This window comes from Protopterus annectens, chromosome 3.part1 (genome assembly GCF_019279795.1).
Source record: "Protopterus annectens isolate FY-2018-M chromosome 3.part1, PAN1.0, whole genome shotgun sequence".
Taxonomy (NCBI): domain Eukaryota; kingdom Metazoa; phylum Chordata; order Ceratodontiformes; family Protopteridae; genus Protopterus; species Protopterus annectens.
Window position 1 is genome coordinate 1,548,571,572 of NC_056732.1, and position 22,164 is coordinate 1,548,593,735.

At 37.6% G+C, this 22,164-nt stretch overlaps 1 protein-coding gene across 1 annotated transcript in view; it reads left to right on the forward strand.

Moving 5' to 3' along the window:
• Positions 1–246: 246 nt before the first annotated feature.
• LOC122797802 (potassium voltage-gated channel subfamily H member 2-like) overlaps positions 247–22,164 on the forward strand; it is a 277,563-nt gene continuing 255,645 nt past the window's right edge. The window contains exon 1 of the mRNA XM_044066323.1: positions 247–807. Coding sequence (XP_043922258.1) covers positions 247–807 — 561 coding nt within the window. The remainder of the gene's footprint in view (positions 808–22,164) is intronic.

Below are 22,164 nucleotides of genomic sequence, written 5' to 3' on the forward strand. Positions count from 1 at the left end.
AGTATTTAAACTAGTTTTTACCTTGTTTTGTAGTTCTGAAGATGTCAATAAACTGACAAAAGCACTAAACCATGTTTATTTGTTTGATATTAAAAGTGTTTTGGAGTTTTTTAAGTTTTTTCTTTTTTTTGCCTGCTATTGGACTGCCCAGTGCCAGGGTGTTTCTGCTGTTTATTTTACTGAGTTCTACACTCTCCGGTGATTTTCTTTTTTGGTATTCTGGTTTACTTGTTGGAAATTTCCGGTATGGCTTCAGGCAGTTCGCAGGAAATATTTGAGTCTTCTGTTTTGCTGGACAATATTGATTTAACACTTCTCATCCAGCAGATTACACAGCATATTGTAGAACAAATTATGCAAGCTTCCAATCAGGAAGTGCTGAGAAGGGTTACACCCCTTGATGACAACAATGGAATGCTTTTAAACCACAGTGAACGTGAGCAAACAAGTTCAAGTCCTGGAAACTTTACTGACTTTTCTATCTCAGCAAATGTGAACAGTTGGTTGGATTCCCCTGCTAGTTTACAAGGAGCAACTAACACATCTACCTCAAACAGCAACAACATTACATCGAGGGAACAGATTGCAGCCTTAGAAAAGTTGCTATATAAATGCAAGTCCCTGCAAAGTGACAATACATTCTTGGAAGAGAGTGTTAAAAGGGGTCATTTTCCAAAAGGATTACGCTTTTGGAAATATCCACAAGGGGTTACTGTCAACAGTGTATTCCACTTTGTGTTGTTGGAACTCTTTGATAGAATGGGTTTGGACCTTACCCGTTTACTTATCAAAGACAACATCTGGAAAGTAACTATTATTAGAAATCTGTGCATCAACCAGTTAGGTCCATTACCTCGGACTTGTTCTTTGAAGCACACAAAGCTGAGTTTCAACAAAAATTTACTAGGGTGGACCACCAAATTTCAAAAGTTAGAGCCAGGAAAGACAAACAATTGGCACGTGATGACCAGATTTACCAGCAAAAGAAGGTTTACCCCCCCCACCACCACCATTGAAACAACAAGTAGGTCCATTCCTTTAAGATCTCCCTGTCCATGTTGACAGTGCCAATGAACCTGATGGAGATGACCACACCGATCAGGTGACCCCTTTAGGGGGGACACCACCATGAAGATCAAAGAGGCTTGCCAACAAATGGAACAACCACGGATCCAAAGTGAAGCACTACTACAACCAACGGGGACCAAACAGATTCAGGAATCAAGGGCGGTGGCATCAATAAGGGAACCAGAGATGGTAACAATGTGCCACAACAGGATCTTTGTAATAACCCAAGTACTGTAACTTCTTTTTATGGCTTCAAAATTTATAATTTTACTGAATTATCGATTGAGCCTATACACCACTTTGTGTTCCTTAAAGGTTTTAACTTTGTCCCTTCCAACAGGGTGAAAATTGATCATTCCCTGCTGGACTTAAAAAATTTTACCCATAAAATTAATTTGCAGCTATTATACGGGCAAAGTACTTGTGATGAGAGTATTACAAACTACATGAGGAAAAGTCTTCCAAACCCCCCTTACACCCTGTTGTTTGACTCTATGAAAAAAATATGTGAAAAAGAAATTCACACTTTATTGGCCAGCAAAGGTAACCATCCGTTTTACAACTTGAATACTGAAGAAAGATACATTCTGAATTCAATAGTGAATGACAGGGAAATGATGTGCATGAAACTGGACAAAGAGGGGGGGGGGCCTTGTCATCATGTACAACATGGACGACAACGGATGCATGTTGAGCCTTTTATGTGACATGGAAAAATACTGCCCTGTGTCTCCTAACAAAATTAATATAGCTTACAGGGGCATCAGGATGGCATTGGAGGAGTTTTCTTCTTTTTGAACAGCTTCAGTCCAATTTGTTTGAATTTTTAAAAGTACAGGATCTCATTATTCCATCCATTTTTGGGATTCCAAAATACATTCAAACATACAGGACCCTCCATTAAAGCCAATCGTAGCCTCGGCAGGATCCATAATAGAACCCATGACAAATTTATTGACAACAAGTTAAAGAACCTATTTTCCAGTTTTAAGCACATACTTAAAGATTCCTGGGACTTGTTGGACAAACTTAGACATGTTTGCTTTGACTCAGACACTGTGCTTGTTACCTATGATGTTAAAAAACTTTTTTCTTGTATAGCACATAAAGAGGGGTTGGATTGATGTGATTAAATCTTACAGCAACCTTTCCGAAGCTGATTGTATGCTTATTAGTGAGTTTATGGAGATTATTTTGAGCAACAACTTTATCAGATTTGATGGTGAATATTACAAGCAAGTCACAGGTGTTACTATGGGGGCCACTTGTTCCCCCGTATTTACCAGTGGAGTTCTGTTGTAATGGGAACTGTCTATTTTGTTCAACATTCCCTTGTTTAAGTGCTGCAAGGGATAGTTTAGATATTTGCATTTGGTTTGGCAAGGTGACACTATGCAGTTAGAAGAATGTTTTACCTTATTGGATGCTCGCTCTGACTTTCTAAAATTTACACACCAAGTTGGCTTCCATGAGGTTAATTTTTTAGACATAAACATTTACTGGCCACAGGATGCAGAACTGGAGACTCGCCTGTATCAAAAACCTACTTATTGTAACTATTTTTTGTTTTATTCCAGTTGTCATCCCAGCCATCGAAAGAGAGGCATCCTAAAAATTCAATTTATATGACCCTCTAGGCTTACAACCAAAGATGGCTGGTGTATGAGGGAATTGGAAACAATAAGGAACATGTTTTTTGAGAGAGGCTTTCCCGACCATCTTTGGGAAAGTACCCTCAAATGGGTTAAAGCTGAAAGGGTAGGCAAGTATGGCCCTATTATTAAACAAGGGTTGTGCAATGGCAGTACTATTGCAAAAACAACCAGTTTTGTAACACTTTGATTTTACACTACACTCTTGATGTAAAGGGTATTGAAAATAGTATCACAAAAAAATTATTTTCTGTTTAATTATGATGAAAATACTAGATCTATTGGAGAGTCTATGCCAAGTTTCACATACAAAAGAAAAAATAACATTAAAGATTTGTTGGAAAGGAAACCACAGGAGAGTGGGGGTACTTGGCCGGTCACTATAAAATGTGGAAGATGCAAACAGTGCAGGTTTATTGAAGACAGCTATGGTGGTGGGCTGCACAATGTGGCCACAAAATGGCCCTGTGGAGGAAAATTTAATTGTTTCTCTGAGAGGGTGGTGTACCTTGCTATCTGTCAGTCTTGCCAGGCTTTTCACATTGGCAAGACGATTAATGGGTTAAACTATAGAATTTACCAACACAGCATCCAGAAACTTGACAATAAAAGTGCACCGGCATGTCATTCTATGGTTTGTGATGGTTTTGATAACTTCAAGTTCCTAATGTTGGAGCAGGTTCACAATGGCCTTTTTTGCGGTTACTGGAAAATGTATTGATGCACAGGGAAATTGTGTGGCAACTACAATAAAATGCCACCAATTCCCCAGGCTTAAACAAAAGTCTTTCCATCACCAGTGAACTTAAAAGAAGACACAATATGGTTTGAGATTTTTTAACAAACTTGCATGCAGTTATTTTTTACTGGCACTTAGTTTTTAATGTTTTTTTCTTTTTTTTTTTTTTTTTTTCAATAATTTTTATTTTTATTTTTACATTAATAAATGTCACAAATAAAAACCATCTTACAACATGACCATGTGCATATATACATACATATACACATACATATATATATATATATATATATATATATATATATATATATATATACACATATACATACATACACATACACACATATACATACATACACATACACACATATACATATGTTATACATTGATGTCAAATACCACAGGATATAGGCCATACAACATATCTATTTACACTATGTACATAGATGCTTTCATTGTTAATTCCACAGTTATATAGACAGTATATACATTCGTAATATCCAAGTTATTATTTAATATCTGAACTTGTATGTGTTCTTTGGTTCCATTATAGTGTATTTCTAAGTTGCTGTGTGATGAATTATGCTAATATGATATTAAAGGTTTGTTCCCAAATTTCTCTGGATTTCATGTTTTTGTTTCTTTTATCTATTACTATTTTATGAGCTAAAAGGTGTTGTATAGCTACTTGTTTAAAACCCTCCCAAGAGATATTTATCGTATCTAGCCATTTAAAAGCTATATACAGTTTCATTAGTAGGAAAATTGTTAAAAGTGTATTTGCTTGTTTTCTTGGGATGTTGGGTGGGAGAATGTGTAACAGAGTGAATTCCCAAGTTAATGTTGATGTTTGATAACCTGTTTTTTGTAATTGTACCTTGAGAGAGTTCCAGAGTTTATAGACATATTTACAGCTCAAAAATACATGGATTAAGTCAGCTATCTGGTCCTTACAGTGTGGGCAGAAAGGTGATTTTGATGTGTTAAATTTGTGTAGGATTGCAGGTGTAAAATAAGCATTATTATTGATCATGAGCTGAGTGTATGCTAACTTTTTGAGGGGTAGAATCTTCAGTGTTAGATTGATTGCATGGCTTATTTGCTGATCATCTATGGATGGTTTAATTTTTCTCCAGTAGTTAGAGAAGAGGAAGTCCTTCTGGTATTTGATTTAATTTATCAATTTATATGAATTGGTAATAGTTTTCTTTGTTGTGATAATAGTTTTCCAAAGCCTGCTACAAGTTTCTATGTCACTACTGGTCATAGTAATATTTTGGAGATAACTGGAACACAGTTCTTTGATTTGTCTTAGGATTATTATGTGTGATTTAGGGAGGTTTAAGTTGGTCCTCATTTCTTGTATTGAACAGTTAAGGTAGGGATAGATATCTTGGATTGTTTTATCTTTCAGTCTGGGAAAAGGGACTAAGTCCAGCATCTTATTGTTTATTTTTAAATTTGGGTTTTTATGAAGGGGTTGCAGTATTGTCATGGCATGTCTAAGGTTCAAGAATTGAAAGAGTTTTTGCACTAGGTTGATAGAATGTTTTAAGGGCTCTATAATGTTATACGTTTGTATTTCTTTCTGCTTCAGGAATGGAAGTGCTTTGGGACTGAAACCTAGAGCTTTAATATATCTATAATATATTGTCACCCAGAGAGGAGACCAATTTTCCATTGACGGGTTATGTTCAGCTATTCTCAGTATTCTGTTAGTGTTAATGATCGAGTAGTACATTTTAAAATCTGGTAGATTTAGTCCTCCTTTGCTTTTGGGGAGTGTTAATTTTGGATAGGAGATTCTGTTTTTTTTGGGTTCCCATATAAATTTTGCTAGGAAGGTATGAATTTGTTTGAAGAATTTATTATGTATTGTTGTCTGTGATGTCATGAATATATACATTAGTCTAGGTAAAATGTTCATTTTGATTATTGATACTTTGGCCAAGAATGGTAGTTTTAGGTTGTTCCATCTTTTGCAGTCTTGCATTATATTTTGCCATTTAAGGTTTACATTGTGTTGGTAGAAGTCTTTGTTACTCTGGAAAAAGGTGATTCCCAGGTATTTAGTTTCTTCTTTTATTTTTATTGTGTTTAACAATGGTATTAGTGAGATGAGTTTGGGTGTTTTAGGGGAAAATATTAGTTTTATTAAGGTTTAGTTTGTAGTTAGACATAGTCGAGAAATGTTCAATTGCAGCTATTATTTTGTTTATATCTGAATTTGATGTAGTGCAGTATATGTTCAGATCATCTGCAAATGCAGTGAGATATATTTTGAAGTTGTGTATTGATGGAGGATTGTGATATGTATTTTGTTTAATGTATAGAAAGAGTGGTTCTAGATATAGGTTAAACAGTAAGGGTGATAGTGGGCATCCTTGTCTTGTTCCATTTTTTATTAGGATCCTATTTGACCAAGTTTTATTTATATACAGAGATGTGTATGCTATAGAGAGTTTGGATGATCTGAATGAAGTTATTGGGTATATTAAAGTAAGGTAGTGTTTGGAGTAAGAATTCTAGATTAGCCCTATCAAATGCCTTGTGGGCATCCACTACCATTGTGTAGATGTTGATATTGCATTGGTTAGCGTAGGATATTAGTGCATCTAATGTTAATGTATTGTCACTAGTCTGTCTACGTGGTGTAAAACAGGATTGTTCTGGGGAGAGGATTTTTTCTACCAGATTTTTCATTCTGTTTGCAAGTATAGAGGTAAATATTTTAGTATCTATATTTAAGAGGGAGATGGGTCTGTAGCTGTCGGGGTTTTTGGGGTCTGTGTGTTCTTTTAATATAAATATAGTTTTAGAGGGATTAAAGTGGATATAATTTATTTTATAGTTTATTATGTAATTCAGTGTATAGTATAGTAGTTTAGCTATCAAGGGGGAAAATGCTTTGTAAAATTCTGATGTGAGTCCATCCGGACCTGGAGCCCGCCCTTATGCACTTTTAAGTGTTTGATTGTTATAATAATTTCACTGATGGATATCGGCTCAGTTAGATTTTTTTGGTGGTCTAAATTGAGTTTAGGGAATTTCAGTTTTTGAAGAAAAAGAGTTCTATCTTCCTTTGAGGTTTGTAGTATTTGTGATCCATATATTTGAGAGTATATTTTAATGTTTTTTTCTACATTGCTGTTCTTAACCAACATTCAGTTGTGTATGTTACTTTTCTTAGAGGTTGGACTATTACACATTGATTGCTTCATCATTGGGGGTGGGGTTCATTTACTTAAAAAGTATTTAAACTAGTTTTTACCTTGTTTTGTGGTTCTGAAGATGTCAATGCACTGATGAAAGCACTGAACCATGTTTATTTGTTTTATATTAAAAGTGTTTTGGAGTTTTTTAAGTTTTTCTTTCTTTTGCCTGCTATTGGCCTGCCAAGTGCCAGGGTGTTTCTGCTGTTTATTTTACTGACTTCTACACTCTCCGGTGATTTTCGTTTTTGTTAAATTAGGTAAGATGGAAAACTGATTGCTTAGTTCCACATATTTGGAACTTGATTATTTCCTGATCACTGATTAGTTGTATGTCTGCATGTCACATTACTGACACAGTGGTTTCAAGGGCAGCAGTGATATTCATGCCTAGAAGTAGGTATTGTTGAGCAAAGACGTTTGGCCTTCACAGCTTGTTCATTACAACTTTTCCTTTTGACCTGATGATTTAGTGCTGAAACATGACTTTGGTCTGAGGATTTAATAATTTTAACAAAAGATCTTAAAGATCTTTTTTCCACCATTCCCAAGATGGAGGGATTGGAGTTTTTTGAGGAAACTCTTTTGTCATGTTCTGGTTTGAACCATGACCACATCACTCTTGTTTGTGAATTAATGGTCTTAATTTTTGAAAACAACTATATATTTTTTAAAGGGCAGTACTTTCACAAGTTAAAGGTGTGGCAATGGGGGCTGCGTGCGTCCCTGTATATGCCAACATTGTGCATCTGAGGTATGAATGAAAAAAAGTTTTCAACTGTATATTTTGGAACAACATCCCTTTATATATAAGATTTTTGGATTATATATTTATTTTCTGGAAGGGCAGAAGAGATGAAGTGGATAATTTTGTAAATCATCTCAATGGTATGACTAACTTTTTAGAATTCACCTATGGTTGTAGTCCATCCAGGATCAATTATTTGGACACTTATATTTCACACACCAGAGAAGGATTTAAATCTAATATTTATCATAAGGACACCTTTTGTAATTCATACCTACATTTCTCCAGTAACCACCCGGTAACTCAGAAAAGGAGTTTGGTTAAGGGGCAGGCTATACGCATAGCCAGAATGACCTCCCACTTTGAGATGTTAGGGAAGAACTATGCAAAATAGGATACATGTTTTGTGAGAGGAGTTACCCAATTAAAATGGTGGAGGACATAATTGGGGATATGTACAGAGAATGGGGGGTAAATGTAAACCAGTTCTCTGGGTGGGCCTTACCAACAATGGTAATGGTGAAAGCCTTGTTACGTCTAAAAAATATGAGACAGCTGGTATTGTGCAGTACAGCCATATGTCAAGATAAATAAAGCACATATAAAGAGTAACTGGAACATTTTTAAAGTGAATCTAGAAACTAATAGAATCTTTGGCAATGAGCCATTGTTTATTAACAAAACTGGTAGCAACATAAAGAAACTGCTGGAGAATAAGGTCAAAACAAACAGTTGTGATGGTATGGGTACTACACCGTGTGGGTGTTGTCATCAGTGTGGTTATATCACCAAGGATGTGGAGATTAATTTAGGAAATAAAATGCGAAGTTGAATAATGTTCAAGATGGGGTAACTGTACTACCACCAGAGTAGTGTATTTGGCTAGGTGCAAAAGTTGTGCAGGGTTTTACATTGGAAAAATAGATTGAGCTTTGAGAAGTAGGATTTATGAGCATTTGTATGACATTAACCATAGAAAAGAAACAAATGCTTTGTATAAGCACTTGCTTGTATGTAAAGAATTCAACAAATTCACATTTGGTATTATTGAGCAGCTTATTCTGAATCCTGGGGGAGGGGGGATTGGAAAAACCTGTTAAATAAGAGGTAACTGCAGTGCCAATTAAGATTAGCTGTGATATTTCCACCAAGGTTGAATGAATCCCATTCTATAACACCTGCATTAAAAGAAAAGGCTGACAGATTATAAATGGGTTTACATCTTCCCCTTAACAAAGCTGGAAATAAAATGAATGAATTATTAATATAACATTTTAAACATCCAACTTTTAAGTTTGTGCAAATGAAGGATCTTTATGCATTGGTTTAGGTGGTAAAACTGCATCCTTTATTTTTTCCATCATAGGTTTGTGCCTTCCCTGCCTGGCGGGATGTGAAGTATGTCATGTGATAAATGGCTTTTTTATCATTGGTTCCCTCAGTGGCCAATTGTGATTATTTTTTTGCATTTTTAAATGGGTTTGGGGTGGTATGTGATGTATTCTGATGAAGTCCCCATTGTGTGAGGGCTGAAAGCCCTCAATACATTTTTTATTTTTTATTAAAAAGTGGATTTTAACCTGTTGGACCCTCCGTGGGGGTGTGTTTTATTTCTCTGTGTTAAGATGGAAAACTGATTGGTTACTTTCACATATTTGGGACTTGATTATTTCCTGATCACTAATTAGCTGTATATCTGCATGTCACATTACTGACACAGTGGTTTTAAGGGCAGCAGTGATATTCATGTCTAGAAGTAGATATTACTGAACAAAGATGTTTGGTCTTCACAGCTTGTTCATCACAACTTCTCCCCATATCATTTGACCTGATGATGGAGTGCTGAACACTTTGAGGAGCTTTCAGGAGTACTTAACTGGGTTATTGCTACTTGTCAGTGCCTTGATGCCAGTATTAATAGAAATGGATCAGTGTGGTGTTTGAACTTATAACTTGATCGGCCATAGATGAAAAACGAGGTTAGCTTATAATTAACTCACAGAGAGCTCTTTCCATTTCTGTTGAGTTATTTAATGTGAAATGATGAGAAGCATAGAGGAAAGCTGTATCATTTTGAACTGCCGAGAACATACTGCTTTCGTACTGTGCCTAAACCCAAAATACGGCCCTAAAATGAACCTGATAAAAAATTTCAGAGTACATTAGCAAAACCCCATACAAGCAGTAATTGTACTGCACTGAGTTTAATTATAGTGCTAATCTAGACTGCTGGCTGTGATACAGTGGTTATACTGATCAATAGACATAGTCAACAGCAATCTGAATTATTAATTAATACGCTGGCATTTCTTGCTGTGATCAAAAGCAGGTTCAAGTCATTCCTTTTTATGATTTTTTTTTTTTTTGTAATTTTCAGTATCTGTAAGTTTCATTATGACACACCATATAAAGCCTGTCTTTGGTGACAAGACCATTTATTTCCAATCATCTCTTTACTTCATTGTGTATATTTTGTCTGTTTTTTTAATCAGCCTTCTCGAAAATAACATTGGCCTGTTGAAATTTCAAGTACAGTTAAAGAATGAGAAAGTTAATTAGACCAGTGTCTAGTGTTCTCTTGTGAGCAAACATGTTTCACGTATTGTTTATTTACTGCAAGGACATTTTGGAATTTTAATTTTCAGTATTCCTAAGTCATACTGAGTGTTAGACCATGCAAATCTTATTTTAATCCTTATCCACCATTTACTGATTCTGTATTCTTTGACAGTGTGCTTGTGTACTGTGCTAGAATGTAGGACCACTGTATGTCAAGCTTTATTTGCTGTTTTCTTTTATTACATAATTTGACTTTCTCCTACACTGTATTTGATATGTGCATTACCTTTGCCTTGTGGCTGAAAATGGTCTTCAGGCCATCCCACTTACTCAGTGAACAGACTGGTGACGGAGTGTGAGATGGTGATGTTTAGAATGTGCATACTTGAAGGAGGAGACACAGTGACTGCTTGTGTCGATATCACAAGTTTTTATTGGTGCAGGGGTACATGCCATCTTCTCTGCACTAATGTTGCAAGACATAAAGAGTGATAGTCTAGTCAGGTTTTAGAATGTGAAAATGAAATGCAGGTTTAGAATATGACAGTGGTATTTGGGTAAGGAATGTAACGTGTAAAATTGGAACTAAAATTAAAACTGGGTAAGATAAGCGGAAATGTTTCTTTGAAGAACATGACAGAAATACACAGTTTTTAATGAAGTTTGAACATGTAATGATGAAATAAAATTATGCTGCTTGTACAGTTTCACAGTGAGTTGAGTGCGTAGGAATCTGTGAGGTTTCATGGAAACAGTTTCAGCGTGATACATGCATCCCCACTACGTTCCACATGGCCTGTCCCTTTGAACGTCTTGATGTGCGTCCTGCTGGAAATATTACAGAAAAACATTTCTGCATAAGCCTGTTGTACTTTCTGGAATCATTCCTGCATTAACTACACCAGCATCTTGATATAATGTGCACTGTGTTTTCCCTAACTTCATTATGACATATCGTAATGTACAGAGCCATACATCTGAATGTTCGGGAAACTGCAGCTGCCAAATGGCTTTCTGTCAAAATTCATTGGATTATTTTAACTACATTTCCTTAAAATCCTTAAGAAAACCAATTACTTCTCCAACACTGCTGACTATAACTAGGAGGACCCTTGGTGTGCTCACAAGTGTTCCATCAACAGCTGTTTACTGAAACTGGCTGTTTCAGGCAGCTGATGAAATTAAGGTTACAGAACATTATGTGACTAAAATTAAGTCACCCACACTTTCTGACGTGGCATTTATTACAAACAATCCAATTCCAGCTCTGCGACATTCATTTAGAATCTATATGAAATAACTGCTTTATGTTTTATTGTTTTCATGTTTATGTCTGCTTACATTGTCATTTTCTGAACCAGACATGACCTTTTGCTAAAAATACTCTGCAAGATAAAAACTGTTGGATAACATACTTCATTTATGAATTCCCATCAAATGTATGCCTTGCATATACACTGGTAGTGCTGGAGTAATGATTAGATCATGATTGTCTAGTTTGCAGTTGTGTCATGTTTCAGTCGTTTTCTTATCCAGGGCTCCTTATTTCTGTCCTACTGTCCGGTTCATACTCTGACAGAATTAGGATAGGAAGTCATATATTTGAGACACTTGTGCTTGCAGTAAAGAATCAAGAATGGACCAGAAATGCACCCCCCCCCCCCCACCACCACCACCATACATACATCCCACAGTTATCTGCAGTTCTGCTTTTTCCTTCAAAAAAGCAGTGACTAAAACACCTTTATTGCTTTTGAAAGAAAATCAAAACAAGAAAGCAAATCTCACTGAGAATTAAAAAAAATGGCATATGTTTCAAACATAAAAAGTGATTTAATTGGCAACGCTTGTCTTTTTATTGAAATATAATGCTAAACCTTACAATGTTCTGAAAGGATATACTGACATCTGCTGGTAACTCTCTAGCAATGCAGCTCAGTTAGCAAAGGTGGACCTTTATTTTTCCTGTTTGCTGATAACAAGGAAGTGATACTTATTGAATGTTATCACTGGTCCCCCATAATGACTATAGCCAGATTGGGAGGTGTTCCTATAGAACAAAGCATAGTATTATGAGAACACAGATATCACCAAGTACAGTACATTTCATGCAACCATTTACTTAGACCAAGGCATCTTTCAAGCCTAGGCTCCTCACATGTCGAGATATCACTTCTTATACTACAAAATATCTGAGATTTCAGGAAGGTACTGTTACCAATGTGTTTCTTTTTTGTCTGCATACAGTGTCCATACCTTTGCCATTACTGGGGATCTGTCATCCTACCTCTCAATCTCTTATGGCAAGAAATCTGGACAATGACTAAAACAATGGTAGGACAAAGGCCGAAAATAGAGACAGATTTTAAATATTGCTCTTACAAAGTTGCAAAAATACTTGGCTCTGGTTTATGATGCATTTTCCGAAGGATATGAAGTGTGGAACAAGTGTGAAACTCAAATGTATGTCATTATTTAGTAACTAATTCTCAGTGGTTTGCCAGAAAACCACAAATTTTATGAGAAACCAAAAATATGAGGCAAAAATCTTCTGCGAAAATCTGTACATTTGAGAGGTATGTCTCTCAGTACATATACCTTCATGTATGTTTATCAGTCTTGCATTTTTTTTCTCTTTGATTCAAGTATTTTTATTTGTATGAATTTTACTGCATTTATTTCATGGTTTACATGCATTAGTGCTCTATCCCAGCTTAAAATAATGAATGAATAAATAAATCAATAAATAAATATGACCTGCTTATCTACTTCTTTTGGGTAATCATGTTAATATTCAGAGATTTACTTATAATTCAAACTTAGCACAGTACAGACAATGATTATTCATTCTCCATCACACTGTAGCTTTTCATCCAGGCAGCCAGTGGAGATTTTTTTGTTCTATGTTCTAGCCTTAACCCGTCTCCTGGTGGCTCATGTGCATGTTAGTAAATGAAGGCCTGCTGTTAATTCTCCTGTAAACTTGCATATTTCTGCACATATTTTATATATGTCTCATGAAGGCTACTGCATGGACATAGCTTGGCAACACCAAGCACATACCACAAACCAGCACACTTCATGCCTTCCATCTCTCTCTCCCATAGTTACAGCATGGCAATGGGCTAATCCACCTCCTCCCAAAGGAGGAGCAAGACAGTCCCACGTTCTCATTGTCTCCTCTAGCATCTGAGTTGGTTGCCTGTGTAGTCTGTCAAGAATTGTCTGGGTCTCTGTCAGGATTTTCTGTCTCTGCAGCTCACAGCCAACTTTTATCTGTCTATATAACATAGTATTACTTTCATTTTTGCTTTTTATATATCCCACGCAGATCTGACAAAAAAGATGTATCCAAAGCATAACCAAAGAAAATATTCAGCTTATGTCCTTTTCCCTGCCTCAAAGGGCTGTACTGATCCCAAAGGTGAGGTGAGAGCCATAGATGTAGCTTTATCCACTACACATACTTGTCTGATAATTATTAAGTAGTGGGTGGAGGGTCCCAGATCTATATTTACAGCTTTATCCTCTCCAGAAGTGTATCTGATAAATATCCGATAAGATGAGGTGCGGAGAATTTACACACACCAGGACAGCTGAAAAAGCAGAACCACTCATCTTCCTTGTCAATGTGCATGAAAACATTAAACTGAACTTATTATGTTATTCTTCTGGGGCCATGTGCCACAGACTTGTTCTTTCTGGACTGGGACATGCAGAATCTCTTGAGACTTATCTCTTAATCATCTCTTTTCAGTGTACTCCTCTCCATCAAGCAGCAGAGCTCAATCACTGGTGTGGACATGGATTGCAAATTGTATATTCCTAAGCCTTTTCCATTCACAGATAGAAGAAAATGACTAAATACTGAATATTTTTGTTCTCCAAAAGGTTATAGGGTTTGTTCAAACTTACATTTAGTCACCATTTAGAAAGCTGTCCTTTTGGTGAGTGGAATACCAGTTTTTGGACTTTTAGAAAGCTGTCCTTTTGGTGAGTGGTACACCAGCTTTCAGACTCATAGTAGCACAGAAGTTGAATAGCATGTTTTATAAGAAATGCCCAGAACACAGTAGTTGTAAAACAATCCATTGTCTGTGTTTCACTGCAGGTATAACTTAATTGATGTTGTTCTCTAACAAAACCACCAGACTGATCACATAGCCCAACACTGTGTGTACCTCTCTGTCCATTATTCAGGGTGTGAGAAACAACACTGGACTTATCAATTGGTAGTATCTTTACCTAATTCCACACCGGGGAAAGGCCAAGAGTGAAGAAAGAGACAAATGATTATATGTGCTGGCAGAGCAACAGTAGCAGATTCCACTGTTTTTAGAAGGCAGGATATGGGCCATTCACATATGAATATGCAGGCTTATTTAGAGCTTGAAGTAATGCCTTCACTGGGAACTTGCCAGCTCTGGTAAAGTAGGGGATTTGATGCTCTGTCAGAAAACATTTGTGATCACGTTATAATTTGACAGTGTGATATATCTGCCTTAGGTCACATTACTATATCAATGATAATAATAATAATAATAATAATAATAATAATAATAATAATAATAATAATAATGATAATAATAACAATAATAATAATGATAATAATAATAATGATAATAATAATAATAATAATTAATAATAATAATAATGATAATAATAACAATAATAATAATGATAATAATAATAATAATAATAATGATAATGATAATAATAATAATAATAATAATAATAATGATAATAATAATAATAATAATGATAATGATAATGATAGTAATAATAATAATAATGATAATAATAATAATAATAATAATAATAATAATAATAATAATACAATTACTTTTGGAGTCTAGAGATGTGCATCCATTCTGGTCACTTACTATATAACTCGCTTATTTGCGCACCCGGCTGATATGTGTAAATTCACATCAGGCCTGTTGTCTCAGGATTTATGTGTATTGTATTCTGTCATTATTCAATCTGAACCCTAGCAATCATTAAAATGCAAGGGTCTTAAGCAGGATACCACTTACTCTTATAGTGTTCTTATAAATTCTTCAGCTTCACTAGGTTTCTAGCTATGGATTGGTATTAAAATCTTTCATACCAACATCTTACAACTGAGCATAACCTGATCACATGACGATGCAACTTTGTTTAAAAAAAAAAAAACAAAGTATAGGTATGTTCAAAAGTATGATTTGTTTTTCAGATAATCATAACTTCTAGCTATTCAATGAGTTTTCCCTATCTAAAGAAATGCTTCCCTTTACAGTTTCATCTTTAGAAGAGGACCTTTTCCAGTTACTTATAGGAGCATCTTGAAAGCCACACGCAGCAAGAGTAGAGACACTACCAAGTCTTTTGGTGGTATCATAAGCCTAGAATGCCAAAACATTGACACGTGTTTCTTATGATGTGTGGATGGTCTTAACGATCTATCCTTCAATAGTAAATCATCTGAATGGTCTCAAACTTCTTCTAGTACAGCTATCATCCATCATTTTCCTCTGAAAGCAGTTATTTCTTTCACCTGCTCTGATTTCTTTTCTGTGGTGTAGGTATTATTATAGGTTCATAGGATCATAGGTGTGTACTAGGCTAATGGCACTGGAGCCTTTAGAAGCATAGCCCATAGAAGTGCCCTGGCATCGTGCCACCCAACATTAGTTCCCAGTGCCTCTATGAAGTAGAGCCATTGAAGTGATCCCCGGAGTGAACATTCTATTACTCATCCACTCATCAAGATTTCTCTTGAACAGGGTCAGCAAGGTGCTCTGCTTGACATATATGGGAAGTCTATTCCAGAGCATGGGCAGTCTCTGGGTGAGGAACCTTTCCTTCCAGCATGTTCCGTTGATTGTGTTAATGAGGTTGAGGTCTCTGGAGCGTGTGGTGCGGAGGGATTGGGATTTCTTTAGATGTAGGATTTCTAGCAGAGCTGGGTCAGATATGGCTTTGTAAGTCAAGCAGAGATCACCTCTAGTAGGCGATATGAGACAGAGAATAGCTGGAGTCTTTTGAGTCTGTTCATGTAGGACATGTGCTTAATGCCTAGGATCATCTTCTTGAGGTACTTCTGTGGCCTCTCCAGCTGTAACAGGTGTCTAGTGAGGTACATGCCAAATGGGGCATTATACTCGATGATTGGTCTAATGAGGGAAGAGTAGAGAGAGTTGATGAACTCTTCCTTCCTGGATGCAAAAACCCTTGGTAATGAGATGTGCCACATGGAAGGACTTTCTGACCACAGTGGCAATGTGGTGGTTGAAGGAGAGGTTGCTGTCAACCTGCGTCCCAGATCTCTTATAACACCTTGAGTGTTCAGTGGGCTCCCATCGATGTAGTAATTAGTTGGGACTGAGTTTTTACCAAAGGGGATAATGACGCATTCATTTAGCTTAAGGCCATGGTTTCGACACCAGTCATTGGTCTCAGTGAGGCCCTTCTGTAGGATGGCTGCATCACTTGGGTAGTTAATAATGGCTCCCAGCTTGCACTCGTCTGTGAACTTAGTCAGCCAGAGTCCCTTTGTGCTGGCCTGGACTTCTGAGAAGTAGATGCCGAACAGGAGAGGACCCAGGACCGATCCCTGTGGGACTCCCCTCATGACTGGTTGGCAGTCTGACTTGGAGTCCGCTACTTTCACACTGTGTGTTCTATCTGTGAGCCAATTTGCAAACCATCTAGTGATATAGGGGTTGATGCCTAGTTTGGTGAGTTTATCAATAATTCCCGAGTGAGGAATGGTATCAAAGGCCTTGGCCAGATCAAGGTAGGCTGTATGCTGTGCTTTTGCTTCATCCATAGCCCTGGTGACTGACTCAAAGAAGTCAACCAGTTTGAGCAGGCATAATTTCCCTTTGAGCAGGCATAATTTCCCTTTCACAAAGCCAAATTGCGTGGGGTTTAGAGTTTGGAGATTTTTTATATCTTTGTTAATCAGGTCCATGATGATGTGCTCCATAGCCTTACATATCAGACTCGTCAGGTTAATGGGGCGATAATTCCCAGGGTCTGTCATCGCTCCCCCTTAATGGAGAGGGATGACAGTAGCAGTGCACCATTTGGTAGGGACAAAGCCTGAGGTGAGGCTGTGACTGAACAGGGCACGCAGATGTGGTGCCAGTTCACTCTGTAGTTCATGTAGAACACAGCCAGGGGTATTATCGGGTCCCATGGAAGCTGTATTCTTGGCCTTGGACAATGCAGCTTCAACCTGTGCTACAGTAATGCTGGGTGCCTGGCGTTCTCCGGTATTGTGATTGGTCCTTTAGGGGGGGAGAGGGATAAAATTGACACTGAATCTGTCAGCCAGTATGCTGGCAATATCTGTTGGCTGAGTATAGGAGGTACCATTGTGCAGTATCTCAGAGCAAATCTGTGTATTGCCGTGGAGGTTCTTGATATAGCTATAGAAGGCTTTGTGATTGTTTTTAGTGTCTGCTGCAATTCTTCATTCATAGCTGCCTTTAGAGGATTTGATGAGGGATCTCAACTAATTGTTGAGGCTAATAAGGGAGTTTTTCTAGTATTGGGACTTCACCTTTTTGTGCAAACAGCTTCTTCCTTCCATTGTAGAGTTTATTAATGGCAGGGAACCACCTTTTTTTTTGGAGAAGAGCATCTTAGTTCTATTGGGTATGGCTAGTTCCATACATTTGTGTACATGTTCGTACAGTGCATTGGTGTATGATTCAGCAGTCATACAGCTATTTTCGATTGGATTGGGTGCCGTGAAGTTAGACACCTTTGTTTTTAGGAGTCCAAAGTTAGCTTTGGAGAAGTTTTTCAAGGTGGTTACCTTTGCGGGGTAGTGTGGGTGAGATGTGGATTTCCATGGTAATTAGTTTATGGTCAGATTTGACCAGGGAGGGATTGACTCTTGGTGTAGAGCAACAGTCGCCCATGTTAGTAATAACAAGGTCAAAGATGTTGCTTCCTCTAGTGGGGCCAGTGTATTGGTGCTTGAGTAGTTTTCCCAGTTGATAGAGCGGTAGTTGAAGTCTCCTAGTAAGAGAGTGTTGGGTTGGACCTTGATAGATTCCAGGGTGCTTAGGAATGTGGAGTGAGAGTCTAGGGACATGGTTAGGTACCTATATCAGGCACTGACCTGGATTGCCATCTTACCCAATGTTAGTTGTACCTGAAGTATCACAAATGCATTATGCTGAGCCTAGTCTGGAGGTGTGCATATCCTTTATGAATATGGAGACACCACCGCCTTTGGAGCTTCAGTCCATGTTTCATGGCCAAAAGGTGTGGAATGAGTTATAGCCTGGTAATGCAGGGGTACTTTCTGCCGCTCTAAACCAGGACTCCATTACAGCACAAATGTCGATGTCCTCCATTTTGAGGAGTACTTCAAGCGAGTGCGTCTTGAGATTTAGACCTCTAACGTTGAGCAGCATGACCCTCAGATTGCATTTATTTATAGCTGTTATGGTGGTAATTTGGTCTTTGGAACATTGCCTAAAAAAGGCGCTATAGAGGTGGCAAGAGCCTTAGCCAGTACCCCGAAACCCAGGGGTGACAGATGCAGGCCATCTCTGCTCTGTCATTGTACATGTAGGTGTGAATGACCTAATATGTGCCTCTCTGGACTACATGAAAAGAGACATGGAGGAGCTCATGGATTATGTAGTCCAGGTGGGTATGACCCTAGCCCTGAGCAGCACCCTACCATCACCCAGAATGATACCACAGTACAATCAGAAAATTATTGATTTCAACAACTGGCTAAGTGTCTGGTGTCATTTTAAGGGGATCCAGTATCTGTCTGCCTGGGATGACATGATTGACAGACCTCGATGCTTTGTAAAGACCAAGTTAGCACCATAACTGCTACAAATAAATGCAATCTGGGGGTCATGCTGCTCAATGATAGAAGTCTAAATCTCAAGATACACTCACTCGAAGCACTCCTCAAAATGGAGACCATCGACATTTGTGCTGTAACAGAGACCTGTGGCAGAAATCATCCCTGTGCTACCAAGCTATAATTCATTTCACACTTTTTGGCCCCAGAACATGGACCAAAGCTCCAAAGGTGGTGGTATCTCCATATTCATAAAGGATATGCACACCTCCAGACTAGTAGCTCAGCATAACGCATTTGAGACACTTCAGGTATAACTAACACTGGATAAGACAGCGATTCAGTTCGTAGCCTGCTATAGGTCCCCAGCCATGTCTCAAGACTCTCACTCCATGTTCCTAAGCAACCTGGAATCCATTAAGGTCCAACCCACCACCCTCGTACTGGGCGACTTCAACTACCCCTCTCCATCAAGTGGTAAAACTATTCATGCACCAGTACATTGGCCCAATGCTTCCTGGAATACATCAGTTCCAATCCCCTGGACCAGCTCATTCTTACCCCCACTAGAGGAAGCAACATCCTTGACCTGATTATTACTAACATGGGCAACCACTGCTCTACACCAATAGTCAATTCCTCCCTGGTTAGATCCGATCACAAACTAATCACCATGGAAATCCACATCTCAACCACCCCACCGCACCCCGCAAAGGTAACCACCATAAAAAACTTCTCCAAAGCTGACTTTGGGCTCCTAAAAACAGAGGTGGCTAACTTCACAGCACCCATGCCAATGGAAAATAGACCCAGGACTGCCAAATCATACACCAATGCACTGTACAAACACATACATAAATGCATGGAACTAGCCATACCCAACAGAACCAAGACACTCTCCTCCAAAAACAACACACTCTCCAGAGACTTCAACCTCATTACCACAATCAACAGAACATGCTGGAGGGACAGGTTCATAACCCAGAGACTGTCCATGCTCTGGAATAGACTTCCCATACATGTCAAGCAGAGCACCTCACTGGCCCTCTTCAAGAGAAATAGTGATGAGTGGATGGGAAATAGAAAGTTCACCCTGGGGATGACTCCAGTGGCTCTATCCAATACATAGTGAACTTCTGTACATACCTTTGAGGTTTGAGGTAAGTAAATAGTGAGCACATTGTTCCCAGCAGCCAAGCAAGTTATAGTGACTTATTGTGCACACCACTGATGCTGATTTTCAGGAAAAATTAAAGCATTAATAACTATATTGTCTCCATGACCCCCCCCCCAGCACATAAACTATAGCAACCTTCTCAAAACACCTCGGAGTGGGGCTAGTTTTACTCTAGGTGTAGTCCAAGGCAGAGCCCATTACTACTCCTATGTCAAAGTCCATTCCCAATGTGTAGCATGTACAGGCCACCAGACCATCAGAAGAGCTGATGGTCTGTATGATTTGCAATGCATAATTGTTTAATATGTGATCTTTTTAATGCTTCCCAAAAGTTTTATGTATATGTCTGCTAATATTATGTGCATTTACAAATAAACATCAGAAATATTATTTTGTTCATATAATATGATATATATATATATATATATATATATATATATATATATATATATATATATATATATATGAAACACACAGATGTGTGGCTGGCTCAGCCAGTGCTCTATACTAGTACCATAAACCAGCATCCCACCCCCTTAGCTCTTGCGAACAGTTTAAAAAAAAACACTTTATCATTTTTATATTAAGCTGATCTAGTGACTGGCTTATTAGAGATCAATGGCCCACCAGACCCCCAAGCTCTTCCATGCCACTTATCAAGTGGCCAGATGCACAACACATCCCCCTCCTGCCCAGCCATTCAGATCGAGTTTCTGTGCCCTATCTCTGATCCCCCCTTTTACTAAAATAAATAAGAATTTATTCTTATAAACTGTAACAAACTGCTTGCTACAAATATTTATCTCATTAGATGACACAACAGAGTAAACCTCTTCATCGTGTAATAAATTTAACATCCGATCAGAGTAATCAACACTATTCATAATCACAAGATCCCCTCCTTTATCATGCTTCATGCATCTAATTTCATTATTGTGCATACATTCATTGAGCACCTCCTTCTCTGATGCTGACAAATTATAAAATCTCCTAGGTTTATTGCCAAGAAAAGTGTATATGTCCTTCTCACATTATTTTTAGAAAAAACTTACTACTGGATCTAATATCATATTTTACACAGGAAATGATCGCTACTACATTGTGACAATAGTATCAAAAGACTAAAAATGCCCTTAGTAAATGCATTTACCAGCATTTATACAGCATCCAGTGTAGGGATTTTAAGAACGCACTAGCAAAACATTCAATGACCTTTGAATGGTTTAACAGCTTTACATTTTTGGTGCTTGAACAGATATCGGCAGGTCCATATAATGGAGATTGGGGGAATAGACTTTTATGCAGAGAAATGTGTTGGCAGCTTAAGTTGGATGTGACAAATTATTCTGGATTGAATGAAACAATATCTATTACTAGTGAACTGAAAAAAACAGCACTGGTTATTCAACGATACAGCAACATATTATGACATTTTTTTTAAGGGCATATTGTTTATTATTCCTTATTTCTTTCCCTAGTGGGAAATGTTCATTATGTTTAAAGGGTAGGTGGGTTATAGCTTTATGGCTTTAATTGTATTCACCTTGATGTTAGGAATTGGAGTGATATGAGTGCCCAAGTTTGTGGGTATGTTTAGATTCATCCATGTTTTTAAATGCAGATTTTAAAAGTTTCATTCATAGTTCTGAGGATGTCTTTCTTCACAGACGAAAGAGCTTAACCTTGAATGTGCTGGCATTATTGGCATTTTATGTTTTTAGGAATATTTAAAAAAAAAGCATGGATTGAAGAGTTTTGCTGTGACAGCCTTGTTTGGAAGTTGTTTTTGCAATTTTGGTGGTTTCTTCCATGTACCGGGTTACCTGAGTCTTTTACTGTTGTTGGATTCTGTCCTTTGGTGTATCCGGTTATGTCTGCCAGCAACTCTCAAGAGCTTTTTCAGGATATACATTCGCTCTGAACCTGGGAATTTAACACTTTTGATTCAGCAGCTTTCATAGACTGTATCACAGCCAAACCAAGATTTGAAGATTTGAGTTCTTTTTATAACCCGGTGAACAGGGAAAGAGTGTCAGCTGTTAACAATACAGATGAGCACGTACGTCCTCTATTACTACAGACAAAAACATTTGTGATTATTCTTCCACCTCTAAGATGTTTTCTTGGTTAGACACATTTGAATTTTCAAATATTAAAGACTATGTTCGATCAGAAGACAGACATTATT